Below are 25,372 nucleotides of genomic sequence, written 5' to 3' on the forward strand. Positions count from 1 at the left end.
GAAGCAAATCCGTGCGGTGATGTTTTGCAGCTTGAACTCGACAGTAACTCTGAACCAGCATGCGGACGCACACCTGAGTCTCAGTTGGACGTGAAGGAGGCGAACGGATCTGCTGTCATGTTTTCTGACTGCGACGGCGTCTCTGGCAGCCGCCTCTGAATTCTCCTCATAACCTTCAGCCAGATCAAATGAAATGTACTCGTCTATTTTATGAAGTGCTGACAGACAGCTAAGATTAGACTCGGAGGCCTCTCGTCGGTCTGACTGACTGGGAGAAAATCGAATACTGAAGTTTTCTCACAAGAGTCTCAGACACACGAAGGTCCTTTAGGTTTAAGCACTTATAACCACGTGGTTAGAGGCAGAAAAAAGGTCGTGGCTTTTTCTTAGCAGCAGGTTCAATTTCGGACCCAAAAGCAGAACGCAGACAACGAGGTCGTTATCAGAGTCGAGGTGTAAGTCGAGGTGTACGAGCTGAGCACAGCGTTAACAGCAAGACGTGAGCGCCGATGAATAAAAGATAGACGACAGGAACTTGGTGATGAAGTCTGCAGGTGTTCAGCAGGTAGCAGCAGCAACACAACAAGCAGCCTAGTCAAGTTGTGTCCGTCAAGATGGAGGCTTTATATTATGTAAGTTACTTACTCAAACTATTTAAAGTACTTTTTCTTTTCCCGGAGTCTCACACTGCTCTGTCATGTGGAAGTGCCGCGTTCTTTCCATCCAATCAAAAAGGACCTCGTGCCCATGCTAGTTTTTCCCGCCAAATTAAACAGTCTGTGCAGTATGCTGACCACTTTCAGTGACTCCAGCATTATCCTATTTTTTTTATGGTTATGTTTGGTGTTAGAAAGTTTCAGCACCAATTTGAATGTGCCGTCACAGAGCTGATATCATTTCTGTGATTCCTAATCTTGTGTTGAAGAATGTGAAGATCCAAAGATTGAATTTTTCTTTTTGAAAAAAAAAAGCTTCAGAGATCAACAACAAAATGCTTTTTTTTTTTTTTTAACTTGTTTTTTATTTCAGTTTCAGCAACACATTCAGTCAAATTCACATCAGTCTTTCTTCTTTTTTTTGTCTGTTCTAACAGAAAACTGAATTTCTCTCCACCTTAAATATTTGTACCTGGAAGAGAACAAAGAAACAACTTAGAGAAGTATTACAAACAAGAATCCAAATGTAAAACAACAACAACAACAGAAAAAACAAACACCAAAACAGAGCAAAATGCAGGTTTTTTTTTTTTTTTAAACAAAATGTCCCGCTTTGTATTGGAGCTGTTGGGTGTCTCACACAGTTTATATCTGAGTTACAGGTTCAACCTTTTAAATGTGATTCCTCATCACCCTGAGGATGATCGATGGGGAAGTTCTGTGGAAGAGGAAACTGAATCTTCAGGCGTACCAAGTCTGAATTTCTCTGCAACTTGTGTTTGGCTGCGATCAAAGTGAGTCCATCAAAGTGACACATCGGGGCTTTAATCGTGGCAACGACGTGCCAGAAGCTGAGCGTCCTCCTGGTGCTGATTTCATTTCCTGAGAGTTTACAGAGTTTAAAACTCTTTCACGTGCACACAGTTCACGCTGCAGGTCGGCAGGAGAAGTGGAGTAGACTTCAAGTACAAGATGAAAGGGCAAGAACGAGCAAGATGGGTCAGAATAACCTGATGGTTCCTCTCTATAATGTTCTCAGGTTCTGTGTTGTCACGGTAACGACGAGTGCACAGATAAATGTAAACATCTAACAAAATTCCTGAGTAGTCGTAGGATACAAGCCAAAGTGTTTTTGATGTCTCAGATTTCGTCAGAACAAAAACTGGGCAATAAAACAAAACCTTCAAACATCCCAAAATATGAAGCGAACACCAGGTTTCCTTTCTTCCTTTCATGAGCTCATTGTTTTTACGATGATTCAAGGGTCGAGTAAAAATGCTAATTAACGTCAAGCAGAATAAAAATAATTCATATTATACTGGAGAGAAATACAGTTTCCTTCTTAGCGATATAAATAGAATTTAAACGTGTTTTTTTTTAACTTTGTAGTTTTCACAACTATTTAAAATAATGACAAGACCTCAGACGTCCTTTAAAAGGATTTATTGCCTCTTTCTCATTAAATTGGTCACAAATCAAAAGTGTTAGTGTTGATTTCACAGCCAGAGTGGAATGAGTGAGAAATGGGACTTTTTTTTAATATATATATGTATATATATATATATATATATATTTTAGCCAGCAATACAAGCAATGTAAACACAGCACACGTGTCAACATATGATTTCAATCAGCCCTGTATATCTTAAAGCCAATTAAAACACACGTCATGTGATTCGATCACATCAAAATCATTAAAACTCTCCGCAGACAAATGAACTCAGTCGAGAAACGTTTTTGTCGAAGTCCTGTAAACACTTTTAACCATCAGCTAAACAGAAACATTTCATTTGCTGCCATTAAGACATTCATCACATGAAGTATCACAATCATTGTTTTTTTTTTTTTTTTTTTTAAAGACAACGGATTTTAAAGAACTTGTTTGACATTTTGGGAAATGTAAAAACAATCAGTGCGTTTTAGAGGTGCAACTTTGACACAGCCAGGCTAGGTGTTTCCCCCCGTTTCCAGTCTTTATGCTAAGCTAAGCTAGCTGGCTGCTGGCTCCAGCTTCATTTTAATTGCACACGAGAACCGTTTCAGCAGGACAGTGAATAAGAACATTTCCCAGATTGTCAAACTGTTCCTTTTTAAATTTGTCAGACTGATCTGTCAAACTGCAGCTTCCCTTTTTTGTGCCTCTTAGAAACACCTCATGGTCATTTCACAAACATGAAAAAGCAGGTAGATTGATTGCATGAGCAGCTCTGTAGCGATCACACTCCTCCCACTGTTCATTCATTAAAAAAAACAACTAAAAAAAACAACCTTCTTTCTTTCCGTCTTATTTCTCTTTAATATAACTGATTTTGTTGAGAGGGAAAAGTTTGGAAGCTGCTTCCTGGATGACGTTAATGGTTTACTGCATGTTTTAATGAGCGTCGCCCACAGTAGCGCTTCCCTCTGATAATCTCAACAACAGTCCTCAAGGAAAGTAACGACCTTAGTTTTAAGACAAGGTCAAACACTTGATTGGGTTGCAGAAGGCCTGTCGGTATTGAAGTAGATTTAACTTACAGACAAACACCAGCAGTCTGATGGCAACTACGCAGAGATATATATTCAATTCATTTTGGCTTATTTCCCTCTTTAAAAATGTTTGTAAAACATGTAAAGAAACAACAGTGAAGAAAGCATGTCAGGGTTTGGCTACTGATCTCAGAGCTGATAACAGGCACCCAGAAGTAAACAAACATGATCTTTTTTTCTTTTTTTTTTACATTGTAAACATAAATTTGTAGATTTAATACAGCAGAAAGGAATATTAACGTGGCCTTTGACATTATTTTACCGACAGTATCTCATCCAAAAACACTGAATACTGGACGGTGAGTAGCTCCTGCTTCCTGTGGTGAAACAACGATGATGTGTTACAGTTAAATTCAGATTCAGAAGATTTGAGCCCCCAGTGCTTGGAAAATTGCATCTATAAATCAACTTCATCAATACGCAATCACAGCGCACATCAGGCCCAGCTGCTATAAATACATACAGTAATACACAAGAAGGTTTTGAGATGTATAATTTTGTCTGACTGCCTCTAGCCTGAAGTCTGCTCCGTATTTCACAGTGTGAGTGAGTCACGTAATCTCCAGTTCAGTTCAGCCTCTTCCCCAACGAGGTAAAACATCATTATGTGTCACAGGACTTAAATCTCAACCACTGCTGTAATTTCCTTTCATATAATAAACAAAAATACGATATAAGTGCTGATCTTGGTCTGAATTTCCCCTCGCAGCTCATGCAGCCTTCGACCTTAAGCTGAGTGAGTTTGTAGCTCTTTGATGATGAAGTGCAGGCTGCAGAAAGCGCAGGTGTGTTTCCTTGAGGTGTAGTAACTCTACGGTGCCTGCAGGGGGAGCTGTCGCACAGACAATATCATTCCGGATCAGAGATAAAAGCTCTGCTCGGGGAGCCCCCTGCTGGGGAGGCGATGCAGACACATAGAGGAGGGAACACCTGCTGCTACGTAGCCCTTATAGGTTTCATCAGAAATGGCTCATATCACGTGATGGCTTAACGCTTCATTTCCCGTCGGGAATATTTGGACGCGTCTGAAGGAAATTATTCTACAGCTCGGTGGTGTTTCGTGTCTCTGCTTTGGGACCAGTGTGTGTGTGTGTGTGTGTGTGTGTGTGTGTGTGTGTGTGTGTGTGTGTGTGTGTGTGTGTGTGGGGAGGGGAAGGGGGTGTGATGCACAGGAAGCGACGGACACAGATGCAGGCGAGATGAAAAAAAACAAAACACAACCGACGTGACCACCGACTCAAAACTGGATCCAGTTGGTGCCGTTCTGTGGTCGCGATGGAGGTGGAACAGAGCTGAAAACATAACGACAAATATTATTCATTTTCTGTTGTATTCCTACAACGTTGCATCAGCTGTTAAAGGACACGTCCAGGGTTTTTAAAAATGCTGAAATGACATTTCTTACTTTGCTGTTAATACCAATAATTTAAGCTACAATAGGATCCTGTGAAAGTGACCGACAGAAATGAAAAGTTCAATTAATACAATTAACTAAACGGGGTGAAAACAAGCTTGTTTAATTTTCCATTTCAGTAAATATTAAGAAACTATGAATAAAAACAAACTATTAAAGTAAGTAAGAACCCGTAAAACATGCACATCTAAACTTAAATTTGGTTCCCTATTTGTATTTATAATGAGTTATAAAAGACGAGTATGAGTGAGACTGTTTTACTCAATAAAATGATTCAAAACATTACATGAACATTATAAAGCCAGAAGGATAAGGACGCCCACACTTCCTCTCACTGTCAAGTCTGTCACTATTTTAAATCCCCTTTTTTAGAGAATTATCTGTTATATTAAAGTGTGTTCATCAATTCAACTGTTATTATTATTATGATATGATTTGAGGAAACCTATGGGTGATGTTTTTGCCCTCAACGTAACCCGCCCACAACCTGACAACCAAATCACAGGAGGAGCGTCCCTGCCGCCGATCCGATCTAACACCAGCCATCCAACACCAGTCATATCAGACAGTCGCTGCAACTAAAACTTCACACAAAGTCTTTCCCAGAGTCACAGCATGATCGGCCGTCCACATACTTTTGGCCACAACATGTTTATCACAGGGAGGTCGTTGCCTACCTTGCAGGAGCAGAGAAGTCACCCCAAAGATCTGAACTAGGGTTCGACTGAACCACAGTGTTAGAGTTACTACTGTCCAGCTCCAACAGGCAGCCTGTCACACAGAGAATGAGAAAGAGCTCACAGCTTCCAGGCCGACAAACAACAGAGACGTCAAAACCGCAAATTTAATCTGCCTCAATTAAATGTTCATGGTTTTATATTTGAGCTGTTGTGAAGGTGGATGCAGCTCATGTACCTGTCACTGTGCCGCCCGTCTGCGGGACTATGTTGTGATTGGACAGGCCTGACGAGGGAGGAGGGGCTATCTTGCCTCCGGGCGGAGGTGGGAGGAGTCCAAACCCACCAGAGCTTTGTGGGCGGGGCTTATCCCTCTTTTTTCCTTGCTGTGAATGGAGAAAAGAAAAAGTTCAGCTGATAAGAAGAATAAAATGTGCTTTGGGCACATTAATATTTTATAATTTAGTTTTAAGAAGTTTCCTCACATGACATTTACATTTACCAGTTTTTATAGAAGCTGGTATAAAGGGTTAGTTTACACAAATTACTATTATTGTCTTACTCATGATTTTCACATATTTGACTGTTTTAACTCGTATATTATATTGTACTATTTTGTAGCTTATATAGTGCTACATTGTGTGAATGACTAAATAATATTGACAGAAAAGAAAGAAAGGAGTGACGTGATTAAAATGTGTTTATGGGATAAAATTACAACTCTAATCTGTAAACTACAAATAAACTTTATTTGTAATTTTGTTAAAAAGTTATTTTAAAAGAGCCTCCTAAAGTTGGATAATTTCTGATTTATTATAAGTAAACGCAGGATAATTCAACGATAAAACCTCTTTCTTTCAACACCACTCAGTTTATTTAGAAAACATTTTAAGAATTAAAAAAAAAAAAAAATTTGATATTTTGATGTTCGACTATCTGCTCCTCACCCCGATGTTGAGTGTGATGGTCTGCCCCTCCTTAAAGCCCAAGTCCAGCTTCGGTCCTGAATCCCCGAGCTGGGCGCTTTTATTGAATTCAATATCCTGTTTCACCCATCTACAGGAAGCCAACACACACACACACACACACACACACACACACACACACACACACACACACACACACACACACACACACACACACACACACACACACACCATCAGCACTGGTACAGGAATAAACAAGGAACCTCAGCAGTTTCCAGGACAAACCGCAGCACGCAGCTTTAGAAAAGCGTCGCCTTGTTTGGGTGCCGACTGCTCGTTCTGCAGACGGTCGCAGTAAATAAATAAATAAATAAAGAGTCAACACAGTAAATATTCACTGAGGAAAGTTACTGAAGCACGGATGTCTAATGTCTGAGAATTTTACTTTATTGGATCCCTTAAAACTGGCTTTTGATGAGTTTTAATAAGAAAACAGTCTAATCTCATATAATGCAGTGAAGACTTCTGAGATGTTCCTGAGACGATAAAGGGACGGGATGGAGGTCACCGTAACCTTTGACCCCTGGTCACCAAAAGTTTATCAGTGCATCCCCGAGTCCAGGTGAACGTTTGCGCCAATTTTGAACAACTTTCCCTCGAGGAAATGAAACAAACATTATAACCATTATATTCTTCAGGAACAACAAATAATCAACATTTTACATCCTGCTTACTTGAAATGATCCTGCAAGGTCACGTTGAAGTCGAAGGCGTCCCCTCGGTCTCCGAAGCCGACGCCTATAAAAGCGCTGCGGCCTGCAGACGAGACGTGACGATGACTCGCGTGAACGTCGGATTTACGAGGGAAGATTTAAAGAAAATGGTTTGAAGCTTTTTACCGCGCCGTTTTTTTCACAAAACATTCAAAACTCTCACCGTTGTCATCCTGTATCCGCAGAACAAAGTACCGGCTGGAGTCGCTCACCGTTTCCACGGTGACGCCGGGATACTCCTTCACCGGTGCCTGGGCAAACAGCTCCCCTGTGAAACGAGTGACAAACGCTTAAAACAGCGAAACGGCGGAGAGTCGAGAGAACGAGCCGACGGATCGGCATCATCGGAGTCGGTGTGACTGTAAACTCGTCACTTACTGGAGCTTCAAGTATAAAAAATAAAAAAAGAAGCAGTCGTGTGGTACCTGAGACTTTGTCCTCCAGTTTGATGAACGCCACTTTGCCCTTGGCTGTGATCCTCATTCGACCGGACCAGTCCGGAGAATCCAGCTTCCAGTCGGCCGCCCTGCAGAGACGATTCAAAAACCTTTTTAGAGCTGCGACTGATAATTAAATCGGTGATCACGATCAAAACGCCGGTTATTTTCCACATTAATTACTTGGTGTCCACCAAACAGTCCAAAGATCATCAATTAACTTTCAAATGAGACAAAGAAAAGCAGGACAATGGTTGCAACTGAGAAATTAGGTCTATTTGGTTTTTTTTGGTTGGAAAAATGTCTTTGATGTTTTGGTGCCTTTTCTGTCAAAGCATCAGATCAACAGTGAGTTTAATTCTAGTATTAGTTCACAATACAAAGGTCACAAAGGTCTTCACATTTTGCTTGGTCAGATATAAACACACCAAAACACACCGATATTCTGCGATTTCAGGTCAAATTTGCTCAAAAATGTACTTAAAGTATCAAATAGTTGTTCATTAATTTGATGAACATTGACTAATAATATCATAAACAGTCAAGTGACAGAAATTAAACATTTAAAAAAGGTGACGAGTCGACTCTTTCTCTTGAGGAAACTTCGATCCTTCTGTCTGCTATTTTGCTTTTATTTGTATATACTCTGCATTTTTACATTTATACCTTTACTACCTCCATTTTTATTCTGTCATTTTTTATTGCTTTTGCCGTATCTTCCATGCTGCTGTAACAACAAAAATGTCCCCTTGCAGGATCAATAAAGTACACCTATTACACCTACCTACCACACTCAGATTCTCCTTTTTGTCCAACCAACAGTCAGAAAGCAAAAGATGTAATAAATTACCACATAGTGACTCTAGAAGCTGATATCTGTGAATCTGGGGCATTTTTGTAAGCATGTGGGGGGGGCCAACAACAAATCTTTGCCCCCTGGCCGCCCTTCAAGGGGTTAATCCGGCCATGCAGGATCGATAAGACAAACAGTGAAAAGTCCAAACGCTGCTTCGCTATTGGTCAGCGCGCCTGCGTGAAGAGGGACATCCCAGCTGTCACTCAGGACGAAGTGGGACAGTCCTATCGACCAGGCGTGATGATGATGATGACAAATAACCCCCACTGTTCACATCTGTGTGTGACAGCCACACACACACACACACACACACACACACACACACACACACACACACACACACTGAAGCCTTTAACCGTCTTTATCTGTAGAAACATCTGGAGCTGCATCTTTTCACCCCCCCCCCCCCCCCCCCCGCCCCCACCACAGCTGAACATAAAGCCGGCACTGTGTCCACCTCTTCGTGTGTTTGAAAGCGTGACGTGAGATGCCCCCCTCCTCCCCTCCCCTCCTCCTCCCCTCCCCCCTCCCACCCAATAAAAAAAAAAAAAAAACCAAAAAAAAAAAGAAAACCCAACAACAACACCGGATCGCCACCGGAACACCGTTAAACCCACATCATAAACAGCCTGTTTTCCTCCTCACCTGTACGCGCGGTTCGAAGCTCGCGGCGGGATGCGATAGACGTTGACATCGGGTTTAACGCACAGGATCGCCTCGTACTCTCCCTCGGCCGCCATCTTGCTCCAACTGTTATTGATGTGGGAGTTGTGGCTGTGACTCATTTATTCGGTTCTTTTCTTTAAAAAGAGGAGGGAGGAGGAGGAGGAGGAGGTGGGGGGAGGAGGTGGGGGCGTGTGTGTCTGTGTGGTCCTATCCGTCCCTAACCACCACAGGGTGCGCAAAATGCAACAGAAATGTTATTAACGTACTTTACTCTCGTGAAACTCCTTTATATATATATATATATTTTTTTTTATTTAAAATATTTTTATAGATAAAATATTAAATTTACGGCTACTTATTATTTTATTTTTTTTAGAGTAAAATACGCGGTGTTAGTTTAAATAAATGGATATTTAACTGTGGAGGAAAATAATAAAATGAACATTTATTCCGAGGGGGCGTGGTCTCAGAGGCGCTGGAGAAACAGCGGAAGCGGAAGCCGCGGACCCTCTCCTCCGAAGACTCCTGAAACATCCACTCACGGTTCGTGCTTTCTGGTTGTTGTTGTTGTTGTTGTTTTGTGTGGCTGTAAATACGCGTGTTTATCACACGAAACGACGCGAGGTCAGCGGGTGTTACTTGAGACGGAAAGCCGCCGGGGCTCCGCGGCCCGCCGCCCTCCCCTCCGGTCGCTCCGCCCGCCGCGGTGAGCTCTCGGGCCGTTAGCCATGTTGTCTTCAGTCGCTCTCCGAGGTCCTGAAAACACGAAGCGTCTCTTCTGACAGACACCGGCGCGACGACCGGCGGCTGGGACAGGTCACGCGACCGTCCCGTTGGGTTTTAAAGCTCACGTTTCCTTTTGTTATTTATTTATTTATTTTTAGCCCCAGGATGCTGGCGGCTAACTAGCTTGTAGCTTAGCCACATAGCTGGCTAACCTCGGTGAGGATCCGCTGTTTTGTCGCATTGTGTCACTTTGACTGACAGACGTCGTCACTTAAAGCAGGTGTAGTGCAGCTTTGCAGTCATAATGATGTGTTTGTCATTGTCCGCTCAGTGCCAGCCGTTGACTCGGCTCTTTTTGTGTGTGTTGACTGGTTCCTCCCTGCAGCTGTAGGATCTGGTTTCTGACGTCCGGAGACGAGAGAGCAGCAGGATGAACGCCCACTGACCCAGCAACAAATACACGTTAGACTTTTACGACAGAGGCTGATTATTTTTTAACTAAAAAGGTCCGTACGTGTGTTGTTTGTGTGCGTTGGGGTGGATGTTTATTTCTGTCTGCCTGCTCCTGGAGACAGCTGCGTGGTTCACATGTTTTTCTCTGACTCAGATCTCGTGGTTTGGTTCCCCGAACAGACACCATGACGTCCTCCATGTTGCGCCGACAGCTGAAGAACCTGGTCCAGAACTACTCTGAGGCAGAGGTCAAGGTAGGAGACGACGCGTTCAAGTTGCGTGTGATTACAAGAACCATAAAGCTCCCTATCTTTCTTTTTTTTTAATATCACCTTAACCAGTAAAGTCAATACTTGTGCATGTATTGTGCATTTTGTAGATGTATCGTGCATCATTTCATATTGAGCGATACAGTATGTGGAATATTACATTGTTTATTGACAAAAAAAACATGTGGAACAGATTTTGTCTGTTCAAAATGAGGTTGCCAGGATACATCGACCAAATAACTGGTTCAAAGATGTTAAAGATCAAACAAAACACAAAATATCCGTTCAACATTAACAGCAGACTTCTTGAAACACAGTGAGCCATTCTCATGTTTTGAATCGGGGTAAAAGTGGGGACTAATTCCTTGTTATAAAATGCTGAAATAATATCCTGGTAGAACTGATCGCCACTAGACGGATGAGAGGAGATGCTTCACTGCTCCTAGTCCATGAAAATCCTCCTGTCAGCTTTCCTTTCGTTGGCTGGTGTTTCCAACGTTCGGGCTGCCGCCCCCTCATCCTTCCTGTAGCTTGTTTCAGACGCCGACAGTTCACGCTTTGCTTCTCCTGCAGGTGAGAGAGGCGACGTCCAACGACCCATGGGGCCCGTCCAGCACTCAGATGGCGGACATTTCCGACCTGACCTACAACGCGGTGGCCTGCAACGAGATCATGACGATGCTCTGGAAGCGGCTGAAAGACGACCGGAACTGGAGACACATCCACAAGGTGACGGACAAACTCTGACTCTTCAGACCTGGAATTTATGAGCTTCTTCACCGTCGTTGCTATGGTTGTCATGCTCATCTCAAAATGTCAGCGTTTTCTTGAAAACAGGTCAATTTCAAACACTCTCCGTCCGTCTTTTCCTTCTACTTGGCATCACATACGTGGACTGAGCCAGGCTTTAAAAAAAACAAAACAATCAGCAGACAATACGTTTATGTCGGCATTTCAGAAATAACCATTATTTGCTGAACAATACAAAGTATGTTTCTACAGTATTGTGTCCTGTGTAGACGTTATGGAACACAACAACAATAAAATATACCTTTTTAAATGAGGGACTTATTTAGTAGAAACAGTAACATTAACCAAAAAGCAGAGAAATACAAATTTCATTGGAGGTTTGCTTGATTGTTGTCAGAAGTATCATTTCTAAAATGGCCTATGACCAGTGTGTAACCAAAGCCCAGCATCAGCTTGTTAGGTCCCTGCAGACATTTTTTAAAAGCTGCAATCAAAAGTTACGATAATTGACTATTAACAGAATATTCTTGATCAGAAAGTTTTGAAATTGAAAGCTTCACTTTGTAAAGTTTGGTAAAGCAGTTCTTCACTTTTATAGAAATGTAAACGTGACGGGTATCACCACCTCTGTAACAGCACAGACCATCAAAGCTGTTCTCTACAGCACGTTACGATTTATCCTTTTCTACTAGAACGATGAATAGAAGGAGATTTTGTTATTCCTCTTTTCACCGCTGCTGTTTTGTCCCACAAATTCCCCATTTCAAAAGAAAACAAAACACAAAGTTGCATCGTGAAAACAATATAGACCGATAGTTTATTTTAGTCCAGCTTGACACATTTTTGTTTTGTGTAAATTTGTTTCTCCCTCTAGTCGCTGACACTGCTGGAGTACCTGTTAAAAACCGGCGATGATCGTGTGCTTCTGAAAATGAAAGACAACATCTACATCGTCAAAGCCCTCGCAGAGTATCGCTTCGTAGAAAAGGATGGCAAAGATCAGGTGATACGAGCTTCATGATAATGTCCCAATAACGCATGCTATTCATTAAGGTTACCCGCTATTGCCGTTATAATATTCGTGTCATCATCACTCCTTTAACCTTCAGGCCACGGTCACTGAATATAATCCTTATTTTTTCACATTTGCCAGAGTTTTTCAGAATTTAGACCTTAGCTAGGTTTGGTCTCGTTTTGCCAGACCTGTATCATTTGGGTTTTGTTTCGGGGCTATGTTTTGTTTTAGGCTTTGATAGGATTATGTTCCAATGGTCAGAGCCAAATCAAAGTGTAATGTAGACATATCTGTCCCAGGGTCTGAATGTGAGAGAGAAGGCCAAGGTTGTCCTTGTCCTTATGGAGGACGATGACAAACTGAAGGAAGAGAGAGACTTTGCTTTCAAAACCAGAGAGAAGACATCAAAAGGTTCAGCAGGTGAGCCCTTCTGTCTGAAACTATCAGCACTAAATACCCATCGTTTCAACAGTTTTTCTTCAGGTATCTTTACATCTCTCTCACACAAATCTCATTTCCATCCCTTCCAACCAGCCTCATCCTCCGATGTTGTCAAGGATCCTACCTACAGGCCATGCTATGTTCCTGGGACCTCGGGGCTTCCATCCCTGGACAACATACCCTCAGTGGCTGACTTGACTGCCTCCTTCGCTGCCCGTAAAGAGGAGCGCATTAAACAGGAAAATGATAAGAAAGAAGTAGCGAGAAGGGTGAGTGTACAGCGTTGTTCATTAATTGATTACTACCAAATACTAGAAGTCATGAACTAAGTACAGTTGATTACTCGACTCAGACAAATCAGTGCAGTTGTATTTCTAACGGGAAAGGTGTAGTTACACCACTAAATAAACTCTTTAAGTGTTTCTGGATACCAATTTGCAATTTTTATATCCTAGGCCAATCTAAGTGAAGACGAACTAAAATGGGAGGATGCGGGAAAAGGCGATGTTAAAGATGATGCTTGGGGAGGAGACAAAGCTGAGGAGGAGGAAGTGACAAAAGACCTATGGGGTGAACCTAAAGAGGCGACGGACCCATGGGGAACACCCTCAAGACCTGACACAACCGACACGGCAGCCAGCAGTGACGCGTGGGGGGCTCCGACTAAAACCGAAGATGATCCGTTTGCAGCAGCAAAAACTGAAGAAGATCCATTTGTGGCACCTCAGAATGGAGAAGATCCTTTTGCGGCACCAAAAGACGGACCCGACCCCTTCAGTGCATCGAAAGACGATCCTTTCAACACCCCGAAAAACAGTCCAGACCCCTTCAATGCACCCAAAGACACCAAGGATCCATTTGCGGCTCCAAAAGATAAACCTGATCCCTTCAGTTCTTCTAATAGTGATCCATTTAATGCTTCAAAGAAGGATCCATTTAATGCTCCAAAGAAGGATCCATTTAATGCTCCAGAGGATGATCCATTTAATGCTCCAAAAGATGATCCGTTTAATGCTCCAAAAGATGATCCGTTTAATGCTCCAAAAGATGATCCGTTTAATGCTCCAAAGAAGGATCCATTTAATGCTCCAAAGAAGGATCCTTTCAATGCTCCAAAAGATGACCCATTTAGCACCCCAAACGACGATCCTTTCACTGCTCCAGCATCAACACCCCCAAAAGAAGACCAATTTGCAGAACCAGCATCGTCTAAAGATGACCCCTTCACTGCTCCCACAACACCTCCTAAAGAAGATCCTTTCTTTGCGCCAACCAAACCTGCTCAGGACGACCCTTTTGCTGGACCAACAACACCCCTTAAAGAGGATCCTTTCTCGACACCTTCCCAGCCTACAAACGACGACCCCTTTGCCGCACCAACGACATCACCTCAAGGAGATCCTTTCTCGACAACATCCAAAGCTACAAAGGACAAACCCTTTGTTGCACCAACAACGCCCCCTAAAGAGGACCCCTTCGCAGCGCCGTCCAGTCCACCGAAAGATGATGCGTCAGATCCCTTCAATGACCCTCCAGCGAGCTCCCCCCAAGGCAGCGCAAATGCGTGGGGAGCTCCGGCCAGTTCTCCACTCGGAACCGGGTCCGATCTTTGGGGGGAACCATCTGCTCCAAAGGAAACAAAGGGTGGAGACCCCTGGGGGAATGGAGCAAGTGCCTCCTTACCCCTGGATAATTCTGATCCATTTGGGGATTCATCCAAACCAGACGGCGACCCATGGGGAGCTCCAGGTAAGATACAAAATAAATGAATGCTTGAACGTTAGATGGCCATTCTTGGTACTCGAGAACACATTAACGTAACAAAATATTCCAAACTTAAGGTTCACTTGGGATTAGACAGCTGCTTTGGGTGGAGCTCAGCTATGTGAATAAACGCTACTAAACCTGAGGAAGCTCTCGGAAGAAGAAGGTTGGTTGGTCTATAGGCAAGACAGTGTCCCAGTCTGTTTAAAAGACACCCTGGGAAAAAAAAAAAATCACGATATAAAAACAGCCATTCGAATGGAAAAGATGCTGAATAAGTGATCAGAGCACCAGAGTCAAAGTCCCCGACCGGGCCAATGTCCACAGTCGCCCCCTTGTTCACTCATTCGCTCCTCCCTGTATATTGCACACTCAACAATAAGCAGTACGTAGAGATTTCCGGTTTCCAAACCAAATATTTTATTCCCACCTGTACATTACTGCTGTCTCCTGTTTGTGCCTCATTTATTTACCAACCTAGCTTCAGCTCCAGTCAGTACAGACGATGCATGGGGAACGCCAGCCCCCCCCTCGGACTCCCTCCCATCTAGTGACCCTTTTGGAGATGGGGCGTCGAAAACCAGTGATCCCTGGGGTGCACCAAGTGGCAACGGCACAGGTAAATCGACCTTGACCGTCTTATCAGAGGACGTATTTCTATGATCCATCCCTTCATCCATTATGAGCCAACCATCACCGTCAGCTTTGTACTCTGCAACAAAACGCTTCGTGCCTATTAAATCAACTAAATCTTTGTTCTAACTCGTCCGCTAAAGTTAATGCTTGTTTTTAATCACTAGGCGTCGGGCTGAAAACGGTAACTCTTGAAAACGGAACCGTGTTCCTGCCGCTGGGTTTCTGCATGAAAGCACATTCGCATTTGTGCGACTATTTCCCTCCATTTTTCTCCATTTCACCTCCACCCTCCCATCAGCCAGCAGTGGGCTAACAGTCTTAATCGATTAACCTTCTCTTCCGCTTTGCTCTCTTTTCCTCCCTGACCTGTCTCCTCCCTTTCTCCCCCCCTCCAAAAAGAAAACACCTTTTAGAGCAGAATCGGACCTTTATTTTATTGCAGGAAAGCGACCAGTGCAGCGAGAGGAGATGTACAGAAAGACGGCTTCGTTCTTGGGCTCGGCGGGGGCGTCGCTGGTCGACCTGGACGACCTGTTTTCCTCCGACCCCAAACCCCGACAGCGCCCCCTCGTCGACCCGCCCGCCGCCCGAACACAAGCCCTCGGTAAGGACAGAAAAAACGCTTCGCTATGGGTGGAAAATAACTTTTTTTTTTTTTTTTTGGCGAAGGCTTCGTGTGGAATTACTTGTGGTGCGCTTGAGTCCAACGGATGCATGATCAACCCTCAACAGACTGACAAACCATCGAGACACTTAAGCATTAGTCACTTCCTGCGGATGTTTTAAATGCACTCCTCGACTGCTCAGCCGAACTCTTTAGTGCACAGAGGTGGGGGGGGGGGGGGGGGTGGAGACGGTGTGACTGACGAGTAGATGTTTACCACTAGGTTTGTATGGAACAGCTTATCGTGGTGGTGTGTTTTTTCCTCCCCCGTGGTCTCTGTGCTGTGTAGATGTTGTGTATGTGAGCATTAGTGACCTATTGAAGTTACTCTCGTGTCTATTAACCAGCAGATGTACAGTATAACTCTTCTCACCCCTCTCTCTGCTCTGCTTTGGCGCATTTTCTCTTTGCTGGAATACTTTGAACTGTACCCCCCCCCCCTCCCCCTCCTCCTTCATCCCTCCATCCTCCCGTCACACTCTTCCTCGTTTCCCAGGCGCTTTCAAAGCGAGGGGCATGGCACCCGGTCCTGTGCTAAGATCAGGGGCTTTTGCTGGAACACCAGCTCCGCACTGCAATCCTTTTGGCTCCGCCCCCCCCGTGCCCTCACATGGCGCACCTTCTCCCACATTTGGAGCAGCCAATCCTTCCCCGTCACACTCTCTGGGAGCGTCTTATTCTGCCTTCAGTGTGCTTCAGGCAGCTCAGGTGGCTCCACAAACGGGAATGGTGGAACCCCTTTCTGGAATCTGGAATCCGCAAGTGGGACTTAACCTGACCTCCCCCTGTGGAGGAGTGGGAATGGTACAGTCTGGATATCCAGGCTCCTACTTATTGGGACCAGCAGTGGTTCAGTCCAGTTCCTTCGGGGGGAATCGTGCAGCAGGAGCGGGTCACTTCGGTGGTTCCACTCCTCCGACTACGAGCAAAGTCCCTCCAGGCAGCAGGTTGGACGAGACGGGGAACAAAAACAACAACCCGTTCCTGTTCTGACAACTTGAAGTGTAAAGTTTCTCTCCTTCGTCCAAATCAAACGTGTCTTTGATTTGGATTTTGGGCAGCTAGTTAAAGCACACAAAGAAGTTTCACATGTTTTAGCCCTTTATTGTAGTGTGTACTTTACTCTGTAGCTTCATAGGTCGCCACTGGTTTCTGTTCATCATGTCATGAACCAGGACTTATTTCACTGCATGAATATGAGTCTGGTCATGCTCCATAATGTATAGAACTCCACCCTACTGGGCCGAAAACCGGCCGACACTCTGCCACCTACGTGTTCAGCAAAACGGTTTTCCCTGATTACAGCGTATTTGTTAAATCGTTTGCAGCTTGACGAGGTGCTGAACGTTTATTCTGAGCTGAATGTTCAGCGATTTTCCCCCAAAAAAGCTTTCCAGTCAGTCGGAGTAAAAAAAATATCAACGCTGCACTCGTCGTTGTCACCAGCCATCCAATCACGGGGAAGGCGGGGGCGGGACAAACGTGGTCGCTGATTGGTCCGCCCTTCAGAGTGGCTGCAACCTTATTTAGGGATGTTTATCAAATAGTTATACATCTTTAAAGGGAAAACGTGGGGAAACGCTGACGGCATTAAAAGATCAGACTAAATTTAATTAACTTAAAAATAAGACCTTACTTTTTAAAATAACATAAAATAGTCCGACTTTTGACTCGGTGGGCTGAAATCGGTGGCTTCCTGAAAGGTAGGAAGCAATGTGAAAAATATATATTACGCTGTAGATGATGGACGGTGATAAATACACAACTTTTAAGGGCAAAAACATGCAAAACCACTTATTGGTCCTTTAATTAAACCCTCCAGCTCCTCAGATTATACCCACCTCCCCTCAGTCCTTCAGATCTACACACGTCCATCTATTAAAATATCCAATAAATTCAATATATGCAGCAAAACATATAAACTGAAATATTTGGAATAGATTTATTGGATTTTTGTTGTTGTTGTTCCTGCACAAGCCTGAAGAAGCAGAGCTCCTAACTTGGAGTCTGTGTGTTCTTGGAGTGTCGTCTGATTCTGTCACAGCACCGACTTTTAGGTTTTCATTACATTTATACATGGCCAGCTGTGTGTGTATGCTGTGACCTGTGTGCATGCAGCGGGTGTGCTGTGTGTGTTATATATATATGTATATATATATATATATATACAGTGGTGTGAAAAAGTGTTTGCCCCCTTCCTGATTTCTTATTTTCTTGCATGTTTGTCACTTAAATGTTTCAGATCATCAAACAAATTTAAATATTAGTCAAAGATAACAAGTAAACACAAAATGCAGTTTTTAAATGAAGGTTTTTATTATTAATGGAGAAATAAAATCCAAACCCACATGGTCCTGTGTGAAAAAGTGTTTGCCCCCTAAACCTAATAACTGGTTGGGCCACCTTCAGCAGCAACAACTGCAATCAAGCGTTTGTGATAACTTGCAACGAGTCTTTTCCAGCTGTGGAGGAATGTTGGCCGACTCATCTTTACAGAGTTGTTGTTGTAATTCAGCCACATTGGAGGTTTTTCCAGCACCAACCTCCTTTTTAAGGTCATGCCACAGCATCTCAATAGGATTCAGGTCAGGACTTTGACTAGGCCACTCCAAAGTCTTCATTTTGTTTTTCTTCAGCCATTCAGAGGTGGACTTGCTGGTGTGTTTTGGATCATCGTCCTGCTGCAGAACCCAAGTTGGCTTCAGTTCGAGGTCACGAACAGACGGCCGGACGTTCTCCTTCAGGATGTTTTGGTAGACGGTAGAATTCATGGTTCCATTTATCACAGCAAGTCTTCCAGGTCCTGAAGCAGTAAAACAGCCCCAGACCATCACACTACCACCACCATGTTTTACTGTTGGTATGAGGTTCTTCTTCTGAAATGTGGTGTTACTTTTACGCCAGATGTAACGGGACACACACCTTCCAAAAAGTTCAACTTTGGTCTCGTCAGTCCACAGAGTATTTTCCCAAAAGTCTTGGGGATCATCAAGATGTTTTCTGGCCAAAATGAGACGAGCCTTAATGTTCTTTTTGCTCAGCGGTGGTTTTGGTCTTGGAACTCTGCCATGCAGCCATTTTTGCCGAGTCTCTTTCTTCTGGTGGAGTCATGAACACTGACCTGAACTGAGGCAAGTGAGGCCTGCAGTTCTTTGGATGTTGTCGTGGGTCTTTTGTGACCTCTCGGATGAGTCGTCGCTGCTCTCTCGGGGTAATTTTGGTCGGCCGGCCGCTCCTGGGAAGGTTCACCACTGTTCCATGTTTTCTCCATTTGTGGATAATGGTTCTCACTGTGGTTCTCTGGAGTCCCAAAGCTTTAGAAATGGCTTTAGAACATTTTCCAGACTGATAGGTCTCAATTACTTTCTTTCTCATTTGTTCCTGAATTTCTTTGGATCTCGGATGATGTCTATCTTCTGAGGATCTTCTGGTCTCCTTCACTTTGTCAGGCAGGTCCTATTGAAGTGGTTTCTTGATTGAGAACAGGTGTGTCAGTAATCAGGCCTGGGTGTGGTGAGAGAAAATGAACTCAGGTGTGATAAACCACAGTTAAGTTATGTTTTAACAGGAGGGGGAAACACTTTTTCACACAGGGCCATGTGGGTTTGATTGTTTTTCTCCCTTAATAATAAAAACTTTCATTTAAAAACTGCATTTTGTGTTTACTTGTGTTATCTTTGACCAATATTAAAATTTGTTTGATGATCTAAAACATTTAAGTGTGACAGACATGCAAAAAAAATTGGAAATCAGGAAGGGGGCAAACACTTTCACACCACTGTATATATATATATATAAACATATATGTATATGTATATATATATATATGTGTGTACATATATATATATATATGTGTGTACATATATATGTATGTATCGTGCTGATGTAAATAGTGGAAGTAATTACAGATAAACCTTGAAATATACTGTATATCAGAGTGTTACAATCAGGAGTAACTATTTATTGAGCTATTTATTTATTGATTTATTGCTTGATTAAATTATCGACGCAGCATTCGGAGTCCAACGAAGATGAATTCAGGTCAACTTTCGTCGCAGCGTAATCGCCTGGTATTGATCGCATGGGCGACGTTGAGCTTCAATAAACACCGAACACGAACATTTCACCTTCGTCCATTCGTGCATGCCGTCTGAGCGCATCGCTCTCCTGTAGTCGTTCGTGTGTGTGCGCTTGCCCTCATTTATTCGCTGTGCGAGCGATTACTGAAAATATTTCAACTCACACTTTGACTGAAAGGGAAACAAAAGGCTTCACTTTTACTTCATGCAGCCACGTTGGAGCCGCCGTTTCATTCAGGTGAACAGCAGCCGGATGAATCGTGACTTTACGAGTTCGAGAAAAACCAGTAAACCGAAGCCACGCTGGAAGCAGTCAGAGTCGAGGTCGCGTAGTTTTTGAATCGTTCGCTTTGTTTGTGTTTCACGGACCCGAACGTTGGCGGGGAAATGGATCTAGAGACGTCCGTCAGTTGTTTGAGGGATCAGAATGACGACCAGTCCGCGCGACTGTTATGATTTTTTTCAGATTTAATTTTTGTATGAAATGGCTTTATTTTGCCGTGTATTTGAATTTAACGCTGTGTTGTAAGCTGTGACAGTATACAGTACATTTGAGAAATAAAATGGCACACTAAGCGACACGCTTACTGTTCTCACCGCCGACTTTTTCTGTGTCTCATTTTTACATCTTTTGTTTCTCAAGATTTGCTAAATTTTCTGTTCTATGAAATTGCAGATTCCCTTTGATTTCCAACCAGTACGAACTTCCTCACTGCCGCCACAAGAGGGCCATGAACACACATGTTTGCACGCAACATATTACAGTCGGTGTGTGAAACGCTTCATGGAGTTGATGCAATTTGCATATTAAAAGCAAAATATATCAAGAGATATGACTGAAACATTTCCTAATTGGTGCATCACAGTCTCCCTCCACTCTAAAATGTCTCATGCTAACTGAACAGAATTTGGTGAGAAGAGCAGGAACAGTATGATTGACAGCTGAGCCAGATCTGAGTCTCAGAGGGCGGGGCTTAAAGAGTCTAAAAACAGAAAGGAAGAGGGGGGGCGGGGCGGGGGGGATTGGGAATTCAACAAGTTAGTGTGTAACATTAGGACACGACGGCCGGTCGAGTCCTTGTGTTGCCTTTTCATTCACAGATTACATAAACCTTCTTATTTAGAGCGGCGCAGTTTCAAAATAATTGCAACTATAAATACTTTTTTTTTTCATGCTCTGCTGATCAAAGACCTTTTAAGTGATAAAAAAAAAAAAAAAAAAAGTGTCACAATATGAAACATTATTCTTAGTTTAAGAACACAAATGTGGGACGTATTGAAACCTTTAAGGCCAATATATCCTGAGTTTACATTTGTTTTTAACTGATATATTGACACAACATAATTATATTTATTCCTAATTATGACTTCTGTGTCTCTATAAATCGGTATAATCCCTCTAAATCGGACTGATCAGCGAGGCGTCACAGGATTAGTAAAAGGATGCAGTCGCAGCGTCGACATGTTAGTGCAGTAACAGAAACATACAGAGAGCTCTTTAAATATTAGCGACACCTTGTGTTTAGTTTTTATTGTATTCACCTGACTGATCTTTGTAACTTTGTTATTTTCCTCCTCTTTCCTCTTGGAAGGAAAGTTTACAACCCGTTCACACTCGAGTCCTCTTTGTTGTGTAAATGTGACAATTTGAACAGACTGAAGTCATGAATATATGGGAGTGAAATATTCAAATGTAAACAAACCGGAGTTTGTTAGCACATGAAGTCATTTTAGACATTGTGGAAGTGTGTTAAGCTGCAATACCAGCGAGTGCCACCAGAGGTCGGCTCCAAAAAGCCTCCGGCTCCATAGACTCCCATTCAACTTCTGTCATCAAATCCAAAGTGAATAAAATGTGTCCATCAGTTATCTCGGTGTTGTTAGCTAAAGTCACTCCTTCTTCTTAGTTTTCTGGAGGTCCATCTGAAAATAATCCCTCATTCATTAGAAAAGAAGATTCAAGAAGACCTGGTTTTCATTTTACTCCAAACGGGCCGTTTGGAGTAAAATGCGAGAGGGTCAAAGGTCACAGTGCATTTCTGTGATGAAGTGCTATGTCCCCATTGTATACATACTACATGCAACAGTACAGTACTTTTTTTTTTTAAGGGTATTTACAGTATGAACTTCAAGTAAAAAGCATTAGTGTGCAATTCGGTTTAGGAGATTCAGAAAAAGCGTCTCTTGTTAATCTCGTGGTTTGTTTTGGACATTTTATGCCCTCGATATAGAAACACAAACAAACAGTTTCTAAACGCTCCCCTGAATGTCACAGGTCAAGTTGTACGATTACATGACTTTCACAAATCTTGAGCAACTGTCACGTCGATTCTTTTTTTTTTTTTTTTTTTTTCTAATTCTGCTCCAAGCTTCCCTGGTTTTGTTTTTTTTCCAATCCCAGCATCTTTCCAGTCATTTCCCCGTGTGTGCGTTAACAAAGAGGTTGAAGTTTAAGGAGCTGTATGTAACACGAGGTTACAACACCATCGCACTCATCTCGAGCCGAGCCGAGCCGCTCTATACTATGCTGTCGGTTTAATCCCTATAGAAGCAGAGGTCATGGAGGTTATGAGTGACAGAAGAGGAGAGAGATGAAGAAAAAAGGAAGGGGAGATGGAGGGAGAGAGAGGAGAGAGGAGAGAGGAGGCGCTGTATAGGGAGGGAAAGTAACAGATGGACTTGGGAGGATTAGAGGGAAATCTGGGTGGGTTTCTGATGGAAACTCACCCAAGACGGAGGAGGGAGTGATGAGAGGGAAGGTGAAGGGAAAAGAAAAGAAAAGCTGAGTGCGTTGTTTCAAAGAAGAGAAGGTGGAGGAAACACTTGAAGAGTCGGTCCCTGCGAGACACGGTGAGTTGCGCTCTCTTTTTTGGGGGATATATTTTTTTTATTTTTTATTTTTTTGCTGTGAGATTCGTAAGCTGATCAAAAGTGCCAACGGCGAGCGGCAGGTTTTTTTTTTCAATCACAAGCATGAAGGGAAAGATTTCAGCTTATCATGATGAGATGACACAGAGCGGTATGTTCCTACAAGGCAGCGCGATAAATCACAACTTTTATTCACTGTGAACGTCGTGATAATTTCCTGTATAGTATTTAACATTCAGTATTTTCTTGTGTTTGTTGTTTGAATTTTTGACGAAAACCAGCCGCTAAAAACCACTTTGACTGCAGGTGTGTTGTGTTCATCATTTAATCTTTGGACGTTATTGACAACATGGATCATATTTTCACACCAAGCGCTGATTTGATGGACTAAATCAAACCGGCGAGCCGTGACGTAATGAGTTTATGACTGCAGTGATTTGAATAAAAAACGATGCTACGAGTTCGTACCTGTTGGAGTGCACACACAACAAAAACAAAAAAAAACTCATGCTGTGCCACCAAACGTTGTTCAAACATGCAGAACTTTATGGAAAATTAAAGCAAAGTTGGCAAAGAAATCAACATATCAGAGGGAATTTTGGGAGCCGGAAGAATCTGATAGAGAAAACAGAATGATGTGATTTTTGATTTTTAAACTTTAAAAGGATCAAAAGAGGTTTTATTGGGAGAAAAAAACTCTCCAACTGCTTTGTGTTCATTACTGGAACAAATTTACTGCATCATTGATCACAATATCATCAGATTTAATATGTATGAGACCAAACACTCGTGTTTACTTATTGTACTTTTTTTTTTAAATATACACAGACGTTATTATATTATTATATTATTTCACCTGTGGACTGTTGACAGACTTTTATTTTCCTTTAACATCTTTATTTTTTAATTTCAGTATTTGCTCCACATTAGTTTGTACGTTCCCACTTTCTTCTACTTTCGATCCTTTTTTAAGTTACATGTCTGTAAAGCACTTTGAAACTGACACATTGCAGGAATGATGCCACAGAGATAAATGTGCTGCAACTTAAAATAAATATTTTGTTTTTGATATGATTTCAAAACCTCACAGCTGAGTGAGAAACATTCATTTTTGGTGTCAAAATGTATTGAAACTAAAAAATCGGTCATTTATTTATTAGACTAAATGTACTCTTTTTTGTTTGTGGTTAAAACAAACTCACATTTGGTTTTCTCCTTTAATTTCTAACGTCAGGTAGCTTTAAGTTCTCAGCGAGGAATATTATATATTATATTATATGAAACTGAAGACTGTTTGGAAATAGTTCACTTTTTTTTTTTTTACTTTTACCCAAAATTTTGCCTTAATTATTTTGAAAATTTTGAAATTTTATATAAAGGAACATTTAAAAATATAGAAAAGAAATGAGATGCATAAGAAACAGATCAAATGCTTAAAATTAAACACAAATAGAGTTCAAATATAAAATAAGCAACATGCATTTTAAAGGCTCGGTGGTTCAATTTTAAAATACAGATATTGAGCTTGAACAATGTCATAACCAACGTTTGCAGGAAGGCCAAGATAATATCTCCATGAGTGTTTTGTTTACTTGAAATTGCTGTTTTTTTAGGTTTAATTACATAATTAATCATAAATCCATCAATACTCGCTGTGCAGGTACTTATTCTAAATCCAAAGGGAGGCCTCCACTGTTTATTTAACCAAAAGCAACAAGTGAAGTTTAATTGTCTTAATTAAATAGAAACAGAGTTATTATTATGAAACAGCACGTGAAATTGAGAAAAATCAAAACGCTTCCGCCAAAGTTTTAAAATCGTACGGAGTACAAACAACGAAAAAACAATAATGACAAATAACACCTGGCAGGAATTTAGTGCAATTTATTAATACTTGTGGCTCAACCTTTCCTGATGACTCTTAATCCAGATGTTTGCCTCTGTCTCCTGTCTTTTTTTTTTTTTTGTCCCTCTTAGGTGCTCGTCCAGACAAACACCACAAGAGAGTCACTGGGTTTAGAGCTCATCCACCTAACCCCGGCAAGATTAACACAGATTACCAAACCCGGAGGTAGGCCGTGAGATACTCAACTAAATCACTCCTTCGAGCTCAATCCCTCCCGATGAGGTGGAGGAACAGGTTCTGGAACGGGATGTGCTCTGAGAGCGCCGCTGATTAGTCGCAAAAGCCGCGGGTTTAAGATTTAGATATTTATCTTCATCCGTCGGGGACACGGAGACAGTTATGAGACGCGAGCGGAGACATGGGGTAAAGACGTGTCGAGTCAAACGCCTCGCCACGCCCAGGAGCTCGCTCTCCCTCGTCATGCCGATGATCTTTGACTGAAACGGCGGCGGGAGGAAGAGCCGGAGTTCCTCCTGCAACCTCTGGCCCGCACATCTGTCTCTTTTTCCCTCTTTCTCGCTGGACGTGATTAAATCCGAGCGCTTCATCCTTTCTCCACCGCGCCGTCCTCTGACCCCGCCCTCCGCCCATCTCTCCACCCGACCTTTCATCTTCCCCTCTGACCTCCGTTCCACTTCGCAAACATCGCTAATCCCCCCCACCCCCCTCCTTCCATCCCTCCCTCCCTCCCTCACTTTCTCTCTGTTTTCGACCATCGTCCATGAGCCAAGCTCAACCACCCCAACAACTGCTCGCCGTATTGTCACGGAAAAGCCCCTCGATCTTCTGATCCCCGTCCCGGTTGGTCAGCAGAACCTCTCGGGCCCCTCGCGGCCATTTGTTGAACCGGGATCAGTCTCGAAGTCG

The 25,372-nt window shown here is 42.7% G+C and overlaps 2 protein-coding genes and 1 long non-coding RNA gene across 7 annotated transcripts; 2 read left to right on the top strand and 1 right to left on the bottom strand.

Moving 5' to 3' along the window:
• Positions 1-3,377: 3,377 nt before the first annotated feature.
• On the bottom strand, positions 3,378-9,059 carry necap1 (NECAP endocytosis associated 1). Its single transcript, XM_069710400.1, has 8 exons — positions 8,914-9,059; positions 7,401-7,501; positions 7,139-7,243; positions 6,937-7,018; positions 6,224-6,332; positions 5,515-5,662; positions 5,277-5,370; positions 3,378-4,477 (listed from the first exon to the last, which is right to left on the bottom strand). The coding sequence occupies exons 1-8, from the start codon at positions 9,051-9,053 to the stop codon at positions 4,423-4,425; spliced, it is 834 nt and encodes a 277-aa protein (XP_069566501.1). The 5' UTR covers positions 9,054-9,059; the 3' UTR covers positions 3,378-4,422.
• Positions 9,060-9,193: 134 nt separating this feature from the next.
• On the top strand, positions 9,194-10,078 carry LOC138627810 (uncharacterized). The gene is made up of 3 exons (XR_011311414.1): positions 9,194-9,640; positions 9,819-9,940; positions 10,046-10,078. It is a non-coding gene; the product is annotated as an uncharacterized lncRNA (long non-coding RNA).
• A 1-nt stretch (position 10,079) lies between these two features.
• Positions 10,080-24,765, top strand: epn1b (epsin 1b). 5 transcript variants are annotated; one of them, XM_069710397.1, is made up of 10 exons: positions 10,080-10,166; positions 10,268-10,367; positions 10,956-11,111; positions 12,007-12,135; positions 12,447-12,567; positions 12,682-12,857; positions 13,044-14,337; positions 14,834-14,971; positions 15,431-15,592; positions 24,577-24,765. In XM_069710397.1, the coding sequence occupies exons 2-10, from the start codon at positions 10,299-10,301 to the stop codon at positions 24,672-24,674; spliced, it is 2,343 nt and encodes a 780-aa protein (XP_069566498.1). In that variant the 5' UTR covers positions 10,080-10,166; positions 10,268-10,298; the 3' UTR covers positions 24,675-24,765. The 5 variants fall into 5 exon arrangements, with proteins under 5 accessions (XP_069566498.1, XP_069566499.1, XP_069566495.1 ...); XM_069710398.1 differs by lacking the exon at positions 24,577-24,765 and adding an exon at positions 20,408-20,567; XM_069710394.1 differs by lacking the exon at positions 24,577-24,765 and having other exon boundaries at positions 15,431-17,852.
• The last annotated feature ends 607 nt before the right edge of the window (positions 24,766-25,372 follow it).

This window comes from Brachyistius frenatus, unplaced genomic scaffold, assembly GCF_029030835.1.
Source record: "Brachyistius frenatus isolate BFR_SWC_R1_liver_20210118 unplaced genomic scaffold, ASM2903083v1 Contig_91, whole genome shotgun sequence".
Lineage (NCBI taxonomy): Eukaryota > Metazoa > Chordata > Actinopteri > Embiotocidae > Brachyistius > Brachyistius frenatus.